This window comes from Cibotium barometz, chromosome 26 (assembly GCF_041138505.1).
Source record: "Cibotium barometz isolate CiBa-2024 chromosome 26, ASM4113850v1, whole genome shotgun sequence".
NCBI classification, from domain to species: Eukaryota; Viridiplantae; Streptophyta; class Polypodiopsida; order Cyatheales; family Cibotiaceae; genus Cibotium; species Cibotium barometz.
In genome coordinates, this window is record NC_141071.1 from 46,130,813 (window position 1) to 46,147,663 (window position 16,851).

A 16,851-nucleotide genomic window follows, 5' to 3' on the forward strand; every position below is an offset into this window, starting at 1 on the left:
AGCATCTGGAAGGTCATCACATCAATACTCGTTGCCGATTATCCATTAGGAATTCTTGACATATGATTGGCCAACACATGTTGTGTTCCCCTTCTTACCATGAGTGTGAAGTCGAATTCCAATAGTAATAACAACCATCATGTGATCCTTCCCATGGTGTAAGGCTTATTTACCAAGTATAATAAGGCCTGATGATCCACAAAGAATATAAACTTGTTGGCAAATAGGTAATGTCGATACTTCTTGATAGCATGAACCATGGCCAACCCCTCCCGTTCTGTGGTGGTATAATTCACCTTTGCATCATTCAATTAGAGACTAGCAAAGTAGACTAGGTAGTCTAGTTATAAGTTTGTGGCATTTGTTTGAAGCAACAAAAATAGATATCACCTTGCTCATTCACGTTTACAACATTGGTGATACAAACATCAAATTAAAAGGAAAAAAGGTATGAATTTCCTCTAAGGTTACCCCAATACTCACTCGCACAACAAAAACAACAAATTTCTCACAAACCTTCACTTTTACTCAAACCTTATCCATTCATTCCATACACAATGCACTACCAAAATGTAAAGGCAATGATGAAACTTGTGTAATGGGAGCTAAAACTCAAAGAGGATGGAAGAAACAAAGGTGTTTCCCTAGCATCGGCGCCAAAAATGTTATGGGCTACTACACCTTCAAGAAGGATCTCTATGCATTCACCTTTGGAAGAAGCAATAGAACACAACTGTCATAGGGAACTTACCAATGCTCTGAGATCATGTCCCTTGAGGTATCTAAGCTCACTTGAGAAGCTCCAAGCCTCCAAGCTTCACCTCCACATTGCCACCGTAGAGTCGCTCATACCACCACACAAGGCAATCATTCTCTCTCACTTCTCCACACAAGTATACAGACATACAAGGATAGTGAAGGCACATTTGCTAGAGTACTCTCTCTCACTCTCTCTCTCAAGACAAAGCAAGAACTCTCATAGCACAAAGGGGGATTTTGTCCATTCATATGAGAAAATACATTATATAGGATTGGCCGTTATTCACACTTAGGCGCTAAAACTTACTAACTAAGGCCTTGGGTGGCCAATATCTCATAATGTTACAACTTTTATAGTGCCTTTACATGACACTTATTGATGTCCTTAATTGGAGGAGCATAATTGTTAATCCCAGCTGGGATTAACAACCACATCTAGTGTCATGGACTTCATACCTAGTCAAAACAAATATATTTAAGCATGGTACACATAGCAATAAGTATTCCTTTCCTTTAATTTTTTGATGAAGTATGGGTTGAGGTTTGAAAGGTGTAGAAGCCAATGATGATTGAGGGATGTTATTCTTTGAAATTCATGTAGAACTCTATCTGTACACTTAATCAAGAATAAAGGGTTATCTATATAGATTTTTCTTTGAAAGAATGTATAACTGTGAAGATGATAAAAGTAAATAGATAGGAATTCTCAAGTGCAGTACCATTTAGTACTAATAGTACTATTTAATAAGTCTAATAACCGAAACAACAATAGGACAAGTGAAAGTAGAATTTATACTATTATTATACTATTAGTACTTATATCATAATTTAGTACTAATAGAATAACTCGATACAAATAGCATAATTTAGTACTAAAAGTAATTATTAGTACTGTTTTAGTGGAGTGGCATGTGAAACAACAACAAGACAAGTTGCAGTATTAAATATACTATTAGTACTAATAGTATAATTTAGTACTAATAGAATAAATTAATATTAATAAACTTATTTAGCACTAATAGAATGATTTAATACTAATAGTAGGTAAATTTAGTACTAATAGTATAATGAAGTACTAATTATTAGGACTGGTCATATAGTACTATTTAGTACTGTTGTGTAAGTGGTGTAGCATGTGAGACCACAAGAGGAAAAGTTTAAGTACTAATTAGGACTGGTCATATACTACTATAGCATGTGAGACCACAAGAGGAAAAGTTTAAGTACTAATTAGGACTGGTCATATACTACTATGTAAGTGGTGTAGCATGTGAGACCACAAGTCTAGGAAAAGTTTAAGTACTAATCAGTATAGTTTCGTATTGTGTAATTCATATGGCATGTAAGTTTTATGTGCTAATTGGAACTATTTAGTACTATATAAGTGGTACATATGTCATATGTGTGATACAACAAAAGGAAAAGTTTAAGTACTATGGTTAGTATTATTGAGTACTGTATAAGTGGTACATATGTCACATGTGTGATATAACAAAATGGAAAGTTTAAGTACTAGTTAGTACTGTTGAATACTAGCTAGTACTATATGGTATTTTATAAGTATATTATGGCATGTGAAACAAAAAAAAGAAGGATGTAGGTACCTTTGTGAGCTCCAAGGCATTGGATAGGATGGACTTCATACTGTTTCCTACCAAGCTGCTTCCTAGAAATGTCTTTCTTATTTGGAGACATCCTAGTATTATCTTTCCAAAAATTTACAACACACTGAACAACCTTAGGACTTAAGTAGTCATTCTTGTGCTTTCAAAAACCAAAAGCCCATTTGAAATCTACTCCCTTTATGTCAACGTGTTGTTTCTTCATATTTTTGGGATGAATACAAAGAGCTTTTGTGATTTTGTTATCACTAATTTGTCTTTTATTACTGCTATTAGCAATCATGTGTAATGTTGCTCTCTTTGTAGCTAAATTATCAATATTGTGCACTCCTTTGACATGACCTAGAGACCTCTTCAAATTCTCTACAATCATGGTTGATACCATATAATTTTGGAAGTCCACTCGTATCCACAACTCGATGCCATAAAATCCTTTCGAAAATTTCAGCCTTAATACTCAAGTTAAGGTTTCTAGTCACTTGTTTGAAATGTTACACCACAAACAATGCCAAGTGCCACCTATTCCTTTGAGAGCATGATGATTGTATAGATCAAGATTCCTCTTCCCTTATCTCAGCACTGTCGTAGTATGTGGCTGAACTGTCTACTTGATTAGTAATGTCCCTAAGATTCCAATTAAATTACAGGACTCCATCTTGTAAAAAAACCCAAATTTCATTTACTTGTAAAGGATACAACAATTCAGAAAATAGTTTTAGACGTATATATATATGCGTACTACGATGGATTTAGAGTACACATATTCACTGAAACTACATATAAATCTTTAAGATTTACTTGATGGATTTAGATTTCATATATTCACACAAATAGGTAGGTCAAACTATGAAATTTGTAATGTATTTAGAAAATATGATGCACCTTCCTTTGTGGGGGGAAGGATTTACACAATTGATAGAGTGTATTAGATAGGTGAGAGGAAGGGAAAGAGAGTAGGTAGTAGCTTGCTATTGGCTAGTGATGTCAAGATAAAAAGAGGGAGAGAGGAAGCGTATAGCCAAAGCACAGACTGCTATGTGTGTGTGTGAGTGTAAGAGAGAGAGAGAGAGAGAGAGAGAGAGAGAGAGAGAGAGAGAGAGAGAGAGAGAGAGAGAGAGAGAGAGAGAGAGAGAGAGAGAGAGAGAGAGAGAGATCATAGCCAACTAGAGAGAGGAGAGAGAGAATAGCTTAAGGACAGAACGATGTGTGTGTTTGTGTGTGAGAGAGAGAGAGAGAGAGAGAGAGAGAGAGAGCATAGCCAGCTAGAGAGAGGAGAGAGAGAATAGCTTAAGGACAGAACGATGTGTGTGTTTTTGTGTGTGTGTGTGTGTGTGTGTGTGTGTGAGAGAGAGAGAGAGAGAGAAATGATCGTCTGAGCTAAGGGAATTTGTGTGAAAGGAATGAAAAATTAGCCTTGCTAATGGAATATGTGATGTTTTCCTCGATGTACGAATGAAATTGAATTGTCAACTCAACTTTTCTTTAGGTCGCCAAAAGTTTTCCCTTTAACTAATCTTTTTTTAACATGAAAATCTATAGGAATTAGTATTAATGCGTTCTTAGTACTACGCTTCTTTTGTCCAAAAAGAGTACTTTTTTGGACATCCTTTTATGCTTTCACCCTGAAACTATAGAAAACTTCATTTCTTAAACTATTGATGCACAAATAATATCTCAAACTATTGTATTGTTTTTATCTAAGAATTCTTAAATTTTATCTTAAACTAATGTTATGTTTTTTTCTCAAACTAATGTAATGCTTCTATCTATAATTACTTAACACTTTTTAGGTGTTTACAAATATTTTGTTTAAGTTATTTAGTTATAAAGTGTAGAAGAAGCTTTTTATTTTAAAACATTTTGAACTAAGTATTGACGATGAAATTAGGAAGTTTCACTTTATAAGTGTTCTTGAAAATGCTCCATCTCTCTCTCTCTCTCTCTCTCTCTCTCTCTCTCTCTCATCTGGATCCAAGAAAAGTGGAATACTTCTTAGTTCATTATTCTAGGAAAACACTTGCTATATAGAAAATAGACTAGCAACAATAAATCACTATATAGTCACTATATGAGTAAAAAGGTGCTATATAAGAAAAGTTATGAAAGCATTCACTATATAGTAATTGATCTAGGAAATGTTTCCTGTACTAATAAAAAGTTGCTATATAGCAAAGGTTTTCAAAGCATTCACTATACAATAATTTATCTAGGAAAGTTTTTCTAATAGAGTAATCTATAAAGAAAATTATTGCTATATAGCAATCAATAATCAACAAATTATTATATAGTAGTCTATATAGTAAAATATTACTATATAGCAAATCAATCTATAAAAAATCACTATAAATAATGATTATTGTATAGTGATTTTATAGTAAAATACTGCTATATAGCAAATCAATCTATGTACGGATGTAATTGAATTCTCAACTCACATTTTCTTTAGGCACCCAAAAGATTTCACTTTAAGTAATCTTTTTTTAACATGAAAATCTATAAGAATTAGTACTTAATGCGTACTTTTAGTACTACATTTTTTCTTGTCCAAAAAGAGGACTTTTTTGGACATCCTTTTATGCTTTCACCTTAAAACTATAGAAAACTTCATTTCTTAAATTATTGATGCACAATTAATATCGAAAACTAGTGTATTGTTTTTTTCTAAGAATTCTTAAATTTTATCTTAAACTAATATGATGTTTTTATCTCAAACTAATGTAATGGTTTTATTTAGAGTTACTATATAGTGATTTATTGTTAGTTTATTTGCTATATAGCAGCAAGTGTTTTCCTAGAATAATAAACTAGGAAGTGTTTCACTTTTCTTGGATCTAGACTTTTACTAGATATGTTTATTTTTTCTAGTAAACTATGTAGCAAAATATTTTTTTCGCTATATAGAATGTGTTGAAAATCCTTTGTGTAAGACCTAGCATGGTAAATTGCTATATGCAAGATAGCGAACAAGTACTCTTGTTAGGGACTGCTCAACTGTGATACTGCATACTGTATATCTGGCCTCGTGTTGCATACATAAAGAAGGGATCCAAGAGCCTACTGATTTCTAGCACGCCCCACTAAAACTCACTAGGTTTTTAAAAAAAAATTGCTATACCCAAGGTGGGCGTGGGTCCATTGTCCACATTAAAAGGGAGCTTTAGGGAATTGGGATATATTATTCTAAATCTTGATATAATATTATTTATAAGGCTTATATATATATAGTTACTATATAGTGATTTATTGTTAGTTTATTTGCTATATAGCAGCAAGTGTTTTCCTAGAATAATGAACTAGGAAGTGTTTCACTTTTCTTGGATCTAGACTTTTACTAGATATGTTTATTTTTTCTAGTAAACTATGTAGCAAAATATTTTTTTCGCTATATAGAATGTGTTGAAAATCCTTTGTGTAAGACCTAAAATTGCTATATGCAAGATAGCGAACAAGTACTCTTGTTAGGGACTGCTCAACTGTGATACTGCATACTGTATATCTGGCCTCGTATTGCATACATAAAGAAGGGATCCAAGAGCCTACTGATTTCTAGCACGCCCCACTAAAACGCACAAGGTTTTTAAAAAAAAATTGCTATACCCAAGGTGGGCGTGGGTCCATTGTCCACATTAAAAGGGAGCTTTAGGGAATTGGGATATATTATTCTAAATCTTGATATAATATTATTTATAAGGCTTATATATATATATATAAGGTTAAAAAAATAAAAAGTAAAATTTTTAGACCAGCATTTCAAATGACATACATTCTTAAATAAAACATTTCACAATGACATGCAATTTTGCATGTTTTTTGACGTGAAAAAAAAACTTGAACCTTTTTTGATAGGTAAAAAGGCCCTTGACAAGCAAAATACCCGTCAATTTTAGGCCCTGCTAGTCACTAAAACTGAGAGGTTTCAAAAAAATAAAATAAAATAAATTGCTATACCCAAGGTGGGCGTGGGCTCTAATGCCATTGTTAAGACTGCTTTGTTAACTCCCAAGTGTCTTTTAAATGATGGAGCTTGTCCATTGTTTCCGTTGGTGGTAAGAACGACACTAACCAAGCAATCATGTACAGTAACCACGCAATCATTTGCTAATCTTCCAAAAAAAAGCTTAACACCCGTATGATGTGTAGCTCTTTTCAGTTCTTGTATGAAAGGTGAGATGGGTCCTAGAGGAGACGGAGCTCGTGATGGAAGAGGGCAACGGAGGCGGAGGAGTTGAGCTGGGTGACGATGCCGTAGCCTCGCACGCCTCGAAAGTCGCCGGTGCCACCCACGACGGCGATCTCGTTGGTGCCGGCGTTGATGAGGCCCTGCAGGCTGATCGTGCCGTTGAAGGAGCCGTCGTCGTAAAAGAGAACCTCCTGCACCTCCACGCCGTGGGTAGCGGAGGTACTGTAGCTGTAGCCGGCTTGGACGTTGTAATATCCCCGGATGAAGCCCAACTGCTTGGAGGATGAGTCGGCGCCCTCTGTGACGTTGAAGGCAAATACCTCTGTTTGGCCAAAGCTGTTGATCATGGCCGGAATGAGTACGCCCAGGTCCTGTCCGAGCAACTCCACATGAACATAGTAATCCAGCGACGGCATGATATTCCAAGGACGTGCGGCGGCAGCAGCACCGAATATGAGCGCTAGTACTAGAAGCTCCACGACGCCCCTAATCATGCACTTGTCTTGCGGCCTAGATGCCATGGGCAGCGTGCAAATTGATTGCAGGTGCTGGCGTGTATGTACTCGGAGTAGTGTATTGGCACTGATTGCGGCGCGAGCGCACGAGAGATCTAAACGAGAGAGAGAGAGAGAGAGAGAGAGAGAGAGATCTGAGAGAGAGAGAGACAGAGAGAGAGAGATGTTGCTTGGGCCGGATCTGAGAGAGGGATGGATCTGAGAGAGAGAGAGAGAGAGATGGATGGATCTGAGAGAGAGAGAGAGCGAGATGTTGCTTGGGCCGGGCGCTGATCGATGTGTAGTGCCGGAATCAGGGTGCCTTTATATAAACCATGCGCCTGCAGATAATTTGACCTAGACGAGACGACTCGGCTCTTTGTCGCGGCTGCTATACGCGTCCGTCCGCCCCCCTCTCACTTCACACCACGAGAGCGACTCTTGAAAGAGCAAGCCCTCTCTCAACGAAGCATACTTTCCCCCCTCTAGACTCTCACATACTATACTACAGTGAAGTTTGAAAGTCTCACAAATTTCTTTGGTCAACATATTTGGCACTCTGTTTTGAGCAACAAAAACACAAAGGTAATTTCTTCCACTAAGTTCTTGAAACTGCTAGCCAAGACACCAATGCACTCAAGACTGTTGCCATCAAAATCATTGCTCAAATCTATCATTCAAAATCAATGCACAACATCATGGCTTAATCTTAGTTAGTAAGAAAGGGCCCATGCCTAGATCTTTTTTGAGAGGACTCTTTCACGCTAAATATTCTCATAAATCGACCTAAATGACATTGATCCTATAGCATGCACAATATAGGCCATATACTATTCTTCGCATGCTTTTAATTTCATATATTCACACAAATAGATAGATTAAACTATGAAATTTGTAATGCACCTAGAAAATGTGATGCACCTTCCTTTGTGGGGGGAAGGATCTACACAATTGATAGAGTGTATTAGATAGGTGAGATGAAGGGAGAGAGAGTAGGTAGCAGCTTGCTATTGGCTAGTGATGTCAAGATAAAGAGAGAGAGAGAGAGAGAGAGAGAGAGAGAGGAAGAGCATAGCCAAAGCACAGACCCCTTTGAGAGAGAGAGAGAGAGAGAGAGAGAGAGAGAGAGAGAGAGAGAGAGAGCATAGCTAGATAGAGAGAGGAGAGAGGAGAGAGAGAGAGTATACTTAAGGACAGACCGATGTGTGTGTGTGTGTGTGTGTGTGTGTGTGTGTGTGTGTGTGAGAGAGAGAGAGAGAGAGAGAGAGAGAGAGAGAGAGAGAGAGAGAGAGGGATACGTCGCATGATCGTTTGAGCTAAGGGAAACTGTGTGTGAAAGCAATCATAAATCAGTTTTGCTAACATAATATGTGATCTTTTCCTCGATGTACGGATCGAATTGAATTCTCAACGCACGCACACACACACACACTCACTCACAAACACACACAAAAACAGCATGTGTGCATCTTTAGATGTCCACATAATAGTATAATATTCTCTAGTACACATAGTAAATAATACTTTAAATGTCTCTCTCTCAAAGTTGACATGTGTGTCTTTAGATATCTACAATATAGTAGAACAATAATATTATCTATTATATATAGAAATAATTAGAATAACAACACTTAGAAAAATAAAAAACTTGATTTTCATTGTATTTCACTTTACATCTTCCTCTTAGAAAATCATTATTATATAGTGATTTTTTACACATTGATTTGTTATACAGTAATATTTTGCTTTATAGTAATTTGTTAATTATATTGATTACTATACAGTAATATTTTGCTATATATAGATAACTGTATAGGAAAAAATTTCTAAATTAATTAAGTACTTGTTAATTAATTAAATTAATTAAGTACTTGTTAATTAATTAAATTAGTTAACAAGTACTCTTGTTAGAGAGTCCGAAGAGTGACCGGCATGCTGGCACGCCCACAAAAACTCAGAGGTTTTCAAAATTTTTTTGCTATGCGTGGGCTCTAATGCCATTGTTAAGACTCACAAGTGTCTTTTAAATTTGCTATGCGTTGATGAGGCCCTGCAGGCTGATCGTGCTGTTGAGGGAGCTGTCGTTGTAAAAGAGAAGCTGCTGCACCTCCACGCCATGGGTAGCGGAGGTACTGTAGCTGTAGCTGGCTTGGACGTTGTAATATCCCCGGATGAAGCCCAACTGCCTGGAGGATGAGTCGGCGCCCAAATTTGTCTATGTAGAGAAATCCATGCATTGTGTTTTCTAGGTAGCCTATCTAGGAAATTGTTTCATTTTCCCTAGTTTGCACTTTTCTTAGATATCCTTATTGGTATCTAGGAAATTATATAGTGAATCCATTGTATCTTAATATAGAGAATGCTTAGTAGCTTATCCTCTAGATAGTTCTATGAATCGTGTTAATATACTACTTACAACATAATAGATTAAGTAGTTCTATAAAGCATTATAAAATATAAATCTCTTTATTTATCAAAGATTAAGCAAAAAAGTCTTGCATATTTAAAAAGAGAGCCAAAAGTAGTCAACATACATCATGTTCAAAATAAATAGTACTTCAAGATTATCTAAATGTCATGGGATTATGTCTACATCTTCTAAACTAATAGGTGTGGATTGTGCATTGAATTTGACTTTCTTAGTGGCAATAAGCCAATGCACAATGTCATGAATCATAATGTCACTCTCAAGTTTTTTCGTATCCTTTAAGTAGTTTTTGAAACTAATATTCTCCTTCTTTAAATTGACATATGTATTCTTGAGAGAAAAGTACATGTCTTGGATTGTATGCACTCTCATGTACTTTAATAAGATTGTCTCCATAACCTCCTCTAAAATGTGGCTCACCTACATTCATGATAATAAAATATATAAAATTTTAAAGCATATTAAATTTACCTAAATAAAAATATTCAAAATAATAAACTTATAAATGATAAATTTCTCTAATATAATATCACTTACTTGTAAAGGTTCACATGATGCCTCTACATTTGATTTTTCAATGTGTTCTAAATCCTATTTAAAATAACAAAATCAAACCCAACATGTTAAAAATAGAAAAATCAAATCCATTACATTAAAAATAGGAGAATCCTAACATTATACATCTATCTAATAATACATTTAAAATGGTTGTTGGTATAACATTTTCACCCTTTTGGTGACTTCTTTCTTCCAAGTGAGTTTTCATCTTCTCACTTACCTTTGGAACAAGCCAAAAAATAGTATAATAATCATAAAAGTAAAAAGAGAAAGAGAAAAAAATTAGGAGTACAAAGAGATAGTAGAAAAATTTTGTAAGTTTTGCATTACGTTTCTCTTTCTTTGACTTTTTCTTGAAAATTGATTCGTATACTTAGCCAAATTCAACATTGGATTCTACATGTACAACAAAATATTAGAAGAAATATTGAGAAATTATCACACATACAAAGAAAAACTCAACCAAACCTTGTCTTCACTTGTCATATATACTCTCGCTTCTTGATTTCTTATGGCTCTCACTCTTTTTGATGTGTCATGATGTAGTAGCTCAGTAAAGGAATAATTATTCTCCTCCATTGTTGTATTATAAGAATCCTGGTTTATAAGATGTTATCAAAATCACATAGAATTCAAAAAGTAGTAGTCTTAAAATTAAATCATTACGTGGAGTAAGAGAAATACACCTCATCGGATATATAATGATGCAACCCTTCAAACCTCTTTGTCCCAAATATAAAGTTATCACTACTACATGATAGCCTAATACCGGTGCTTATGCCGACGTCATTAAACGGGGTCTAAAAAAGCCCCGTCATCGGTATAAACCCCGGTATCTGTGCCGGAACCACGACATCGGTATTTGCATCGGGCATTAATACTGGCGTGCATACCGGCGTGCATACCAGCGCATATACCGGAGAAAATACCGGCCCTGGGTCAAATGGAAAGGATAGAGGGCTCCCGTCGATGATGAGACTATCTATGCAACCTCCTGGATCAAAAGGAATAATACCGACAATTATACCAGCACGTATACCGGCGAGTAAACTGATAAATATATCGGCAGATATACCGGCGAATATACCGGTGAGTATACCGGCACCTACATCGGCGAATATACCGACGCCACAGCAGAATTTTTTAAGATAGAATGGTGTTGCCTGGCTGCCTGCAGTCAACAGGACTCAACAGCAGTAAACAGATAGCACCATTCTGTCCAAAATAGAGCAAAAAAGACAACCGTGCTCATTTTTTTTATTTTTCAGATAAACAAGAAATTAAACATTACTCATGAATATTTTGATCATATACCAATAGTTTGAAGGTCTTACATTATGGTAATGCCTCCCAATTGATGGTCTCTCCTTCTGCTTCAAGCACCTCAAATAAGGCCACAAGGCCATATTTGTGAGCGTACTTCTCTTCTCGCCTACTTGGTGGGCGATTCATGGCCAACTCCTACATAAATGATTAACAATTACAACTCCTACATAAATGATTAACAATTACAACTTTTAGAAATCAACATTTAGCCCACATACATACATTTAGACAAACTCAAAATTGCTACAAAGACTTACGAATTCATGGTGCATGGTTTCGTAACCACCACTCCCAAGATGAGAAGCCCCTACTGTTCGGAGTCTTGTCCTTGCTGCCTCTCTTTGTTGTTGAAACCTCTCTGGTGTCTCTGTGAGCTCCTGAGCTATGGCTTCCCACTCCCTATCATCTAACCAAACAGGTTTCTCTTTCCCCTCTCTAAATGCATCCCTCGCCTCTGACCTATGATGCCCCATCAAAATGCGAGCTGTATATTGTATCCACTCATTAGAGACGACATTCATAGGGTCAGATGGCTGAAACTCTTGCTTTATCTTTGTATTTATGTAATTTTTCTTCTCCTTATCTTGCTGATCCCATAAAGTCATAACAGAGTTGTGAAACTGTATAGTGCACAATTGTCGAATTCGTGTCTTCATTGCCTTCCCTGCACTATTCATTATAGGTGCCCCATTCCTAATTGTGTATATCTTGTTGTTGTCATGGTCATGTGCACCCCAAGGAGTGGAAGGTGAACCTATGGGTGTGCTATCAACAGATGAGAGCGAAGGACGACGCTCACATGGTGGTGGTGTCATAGCATCTGTGGCACTACCACCACAACAACCTCCCCCTGAAGACCTACTACGTGAGCGACGTCTATGTGAAGAGGTGGTAGATTAAGCTGTAAGAGGAGTGGAAGGCTGTGTGGTATGAGGTGTGGGAAGAACTACTGTCGTACCTACAGGTGTGGGAACTGCCGTGTCGTGAAGCCAGATGGTGAGGTAGATGTCCCTGCTCCAGAGCCCCAATAAGTCTGAGCCATGGCTCTCTACTCTGGAGTCATGGAAGAGAAAAAATCATATAACTGCTCGGGACTCATGCCCTGAGGTGTAGGGTTAAATGAGAAATCAGGACTGTAGTTGAGCGGCGGTGAGTCATCACCCATGGCCTGTTGGATAAAAAACCATATGACAAACTTGTGCGAAATGAAAATTACATGGTAAACAATGAAAGAACCATATGACAAACATTAACAATGATAAACAACAATGCTAAACCATATCACTTTGCACCTGCACTAGTGATTATGACGGTAAACATTAACAATGGTAAACAATGAAAGGACCATATGACAAACATTAACTTCCCTAAACAATGGTAAACCATATCACTTTGCACCTTCAATGTCATAAAATCATTACAAATATGTCATAACTATTTGCATAATTATTAAGATACATCATTTTAAAAATCATTATCTATTCTATCATCCTCATTAAGATCAGTAGCCCCAAAGAGATCTATTTCTATGTACATTTCAGCATCCTCATCATTAAAAGTCCCTTGATGAAGGATGTCCTCATCATCTATATCTTCTTCCTCAACAGGTTTTCCAGCTTCATTGGTTTGCACCTCTTCATTTGGATCTTGCTCTAGTTGCTCCTCTTCATTTGCTTGCTCCTCTTCATTGTTGATATCGGCTTGTTCTTGTTGCTCCCCACCACCCTGTGAATCCACATCACCCTGTTGTAGCTCTAATTCTTCACAAATTTACTTACTACGGGAGGCGACTTGAACCACAAATAGCCAGCGTGGATCTTTTGGATCCGCTTTAAAGACAACCTGATCACAATGCTCTGGTCGCACAAAAGTATCTTGCTGATCGGTCCATACCTTTGTGGAGTCCACTTGGATGAGGCCACTCTTGTCTCTACGTATAGTTGCACGTGGCCAATTTGTGATTACCTTGAACCACTTCACATCAAAGATAAACAACTTAAAACTTCTAAAGCCAACCTTTAATATGTCTTGAATGGTTCCAAAGTAATCAAGCATTCCACTAATTGTGTTATCACTTGCACTTGCACGACTTTCTTGAACAAACTGTGCTATGACACCATAATCAAAGGTTGCTCTTCTTTGGTCTATTCGTTCTACTCGAAAATGACATCCATGTGACCAAAATGCCCCATATTTGTGATACTACAAATAGCACATAAAGATTGTTGATGGACAAACAGAAACTGAGACATGTAGATATAGGATCAATGTCATTTAGGTATGAGAATATTAAGTGTGAAGGAGTCCTCTCAAAAAAAGATCTAGGCATGGACCCTTTCTTTACAAACTAATATTAAGCCATGATGTTGTGCATTGATTTTGAATGATAGATTTGAGCAATGATGTTAATGGCAATAGTCTTAAGTGCATTGGTGTCTTGGCTAGCGGTTTCAAGAACTTAGTGGAAGAAATTACCTATGTATTTTTGTTTCTCAAAACAGAGTGCCATCTAAAGTCAAATTAGATCAAATATCTAGCTTTAGTTGGTATGAGAGCTCTGAGGCAAGAAAATTCTTAGGATAGGGAACCATGAGAGTGAGAGCCAAGAATAGAGAGCCTCAAGTGGTACCTGTAACTCTTGGAGAACAAACTTGTCTTTTTTCTAGAACATACTTCTTAGACTAAGTCCTCCATTGATTATTTAGATGAAGAGTTCTTTATTGAATGAGATAATAGCTAAGTCTAGATGGCATGTAGGTGAAGAAGGACTAAAAGGGCTTAAGTATCTCACCAAACCAGAGAAAGCTGAGCGATCAATGAGAATGGAGGGGGAAAAGCTTAAACAGATGGTGAAGAGCCTATATGCTATAGTGCTATGGTTATCATGAGAGATTGAAAAAGTCCCAGTCTACATTGACCATAGCTAGGTGCTCTTGGAACAATAGTCACTTCTAGGATTGCTAGGTTATGAAGAACCAGGGTTCCTAGACAACCCAAAAAATTTCATCGTATAATACAAGCAATGCGACAAAAATTCTATGCAGATACAAAAGGGAACATATATATCCCCATGCAAAAATTGTCTTGTATCAGTAGTTTGGTGTAGTATGAGGAAATCATAGAGTCCACAAAACTTTAAGAGCTCGCATAAAGAAGCCTTCAAATGTAATAGATAGATTCTTTTTTAGGGGAGTATAAGAAAATCAAGGTGATATAGGCATGTATGAGGATTCCCATGGCAACCTCTTTATTATCACCATTGTATAGAGGAATGTGGATAGAAACCAAAAGTTCCTAGTAGATGATGCATCCTTAGTTAGCAAGTGTTACCATCCAACTAGTGATCAAACCACATATGTGGATGAGGATTGTAACATATATATCCAAAGAAGTTATATCCAAACACCCATGCCAAAGTATTTATAAAACAAACTTATGTTTTTTATAGAACAAATTTGGGACATAGGAACCTTCCATCTACAGACTGTAACAAACTTTTCTAAGATTGGGTGAGGAGCATTCCATCTAATACAGACTTAGAGAATAGAATTTTGAGGTTAAGAGAAGCGAGGACTTTTCCTAAGGAAATCAATTCAAGACTAAGAAATTCTATGAAGACAAATCCCCAGCACCCAAGGGTGCAATAATAGTAGAGGAAAGATAGAAAAGCACTTACCTCTTTTTCGTGATGTTGAAAGAGAGGATTAGAGGACCTACAAACCAACAAAAGGGTGAGGAAAGGATTAGTAATGCATGCATACAAAAGCTTATGCATGAGGCCTTATACATAAAGTTTATGCATAAAGCATTATGCATGAGGCTTTTGCATAAAGCACTATGCAAGCCACACTATCCTAAACTAAACCATATCCCGGCACTATTCATTAGGCATGTATGCATAGAGCTTAATTCATGCATAGAGCTCTATGTATGCACTAAGCTCTATGCATGCGTTAAGCTCTATACATGCATGCATAGAGCTCTATGCATGCATAGATTAAGCTCTATGCATGCATAGAGCTCTATGCATAGAGCTTAATGCATGCATTCAGCTCTATGCATATATCTCTATGCATTTATGAATGCATGCATAGAGCTTAATCTATGCATTAAGCTATATGAATAGAGCTTAATGCATAGATTAAGCTCTATGATTAGAGCTCTATACATAGAGGACCTACAAAACAAAACCCCTCTTTTTGGTAGAGATAAAAATAGAGGAAAGAGAGAAAGGAATTTACCTCTTTTTGGTGAAGTTGAAAGAGAGGATTAGAAGACCTACAAAACAAAACAAAAATTTGAAAAAAGAATTAGTGATACAAAACCTTAAAAGTGTGAATAGCATGGATACACAAGGAGGTTTATCCTTCAACACACACGCACCAATTTAACAACCAAGAGGAGAGGAGAGGAGAGGAGAGGGGAGGGGAGGGGAGGGAGGGCAAAGAACAAGGTGGAGAAGAGCTTGGGAGAGAGAAAGAACCTGCAAAACAAATGAGAAAGCAAAAAAACAAGAAAATTACTCATAATTACACACACACACATTTTACATCACATGTACATGTAACCAAGAGAAGATGGGAGTGAGGGAAAAGGAGGTATATGTGGTGAGGAAGCAAAACACATGCACACGAAAAAAAAATTAAAAAAAAAGAGAGGTTCTGTTTTACTGTAAAAACCTATGCCGTCGATATATGTGAAGAAACAAGCGTGGAAAAAAGCATCGAAATAAGAGTGGGAAAGTGCGTCAAAAAGCATGTATAAAAATAGCGTGGAAATAAGAGTCAAAAAAATAAAATTCCCACGTTCTTTTCGACGGTTATTTCAATGACCTTTTCGATGCTTATTTCGATGATCGCTACTTTTCATTCAAATTCAAAATCTTTCCAGATCTTGCATGCCCCAGACATTTCAAATTACCTCCATCACCAACTACCACCCTCCACAAATACTTAAGGTAGGATTCCCCTCCAAAATACTTAAGGCAGGATTCCCCTCCAAAATAAAGCATTCGTTCCCATTTTGCAAATCAATATGAAAACTATGGACGATGCCACACCCTCAAATTTTGTTGATTTAGAGGAGAAGACACTTTGCCCATGTACTCGTTACAAATACCAAGTGGCTTGACGTCACGAATTTGCAACGATCATACAAAAAAATGGAGAATATTTTCGGTGGAGCGATTGGAACATCTAATTAGTGGGAATGCGCACTTTAACAATGACGAACTAGTGGATATCTGGCCTGAGCGATGGAGACCAACAAGAATAGCCACAAACGAGGTGATCCAACAACCCGAGGAACTTGAGGCGGATTCGGAGAAAATACTAGAACATGACATGGATGACATGATAAATGCCTTACATGATGGAACAGAAGACCGAGGTTTGGAACACGAAGGGGTAGAAGAAAACACATGACGTGTGGAATATGCTTCCCAAGAAGCGAAAAAGCTACGCAAGCTTGCTCGTCTTCCACTAT

At 36.9% G+C, this 16,851-nt stretch overlaps 1 protein-coding gene across 1 annotated transcript; it reads right to left on the minus strand.

The window, feature by feature from the left end:
* Nucleotides 1-6,129: 6,129 nt before the first annotated feature.
* On the minus strand, nucleotides 6,130-7,358 carry LOC147624017 (uncharacterized). The gene has a single exon (XM_086820915.1). The coding sequence runs from the start codon at nucleotides 7,080-7,082 to the stop codon at nucleotides 6,558-6,560; it is 525 nt and encodes a 174-aa protein (XP_086677041.1). The 5' UTR covers nucleotides 7,083-7,358; the 3' UTR covers nucleotides 6,130-6,557.
* Between the last annotated feature and the right edge of the window lie 9,493 nt (nucleotides 7,359-16,851).

What these genes read in the sequence shown, in the direction of transcription:
- LOC147624017 (XM_086820915.1), bottom strand. Translation starts at nt 7,082, where the DNA reads ATGGCATCTAGGCCGCAAGACAAGTGCATGATTAGGGGCGTCGTGGAG.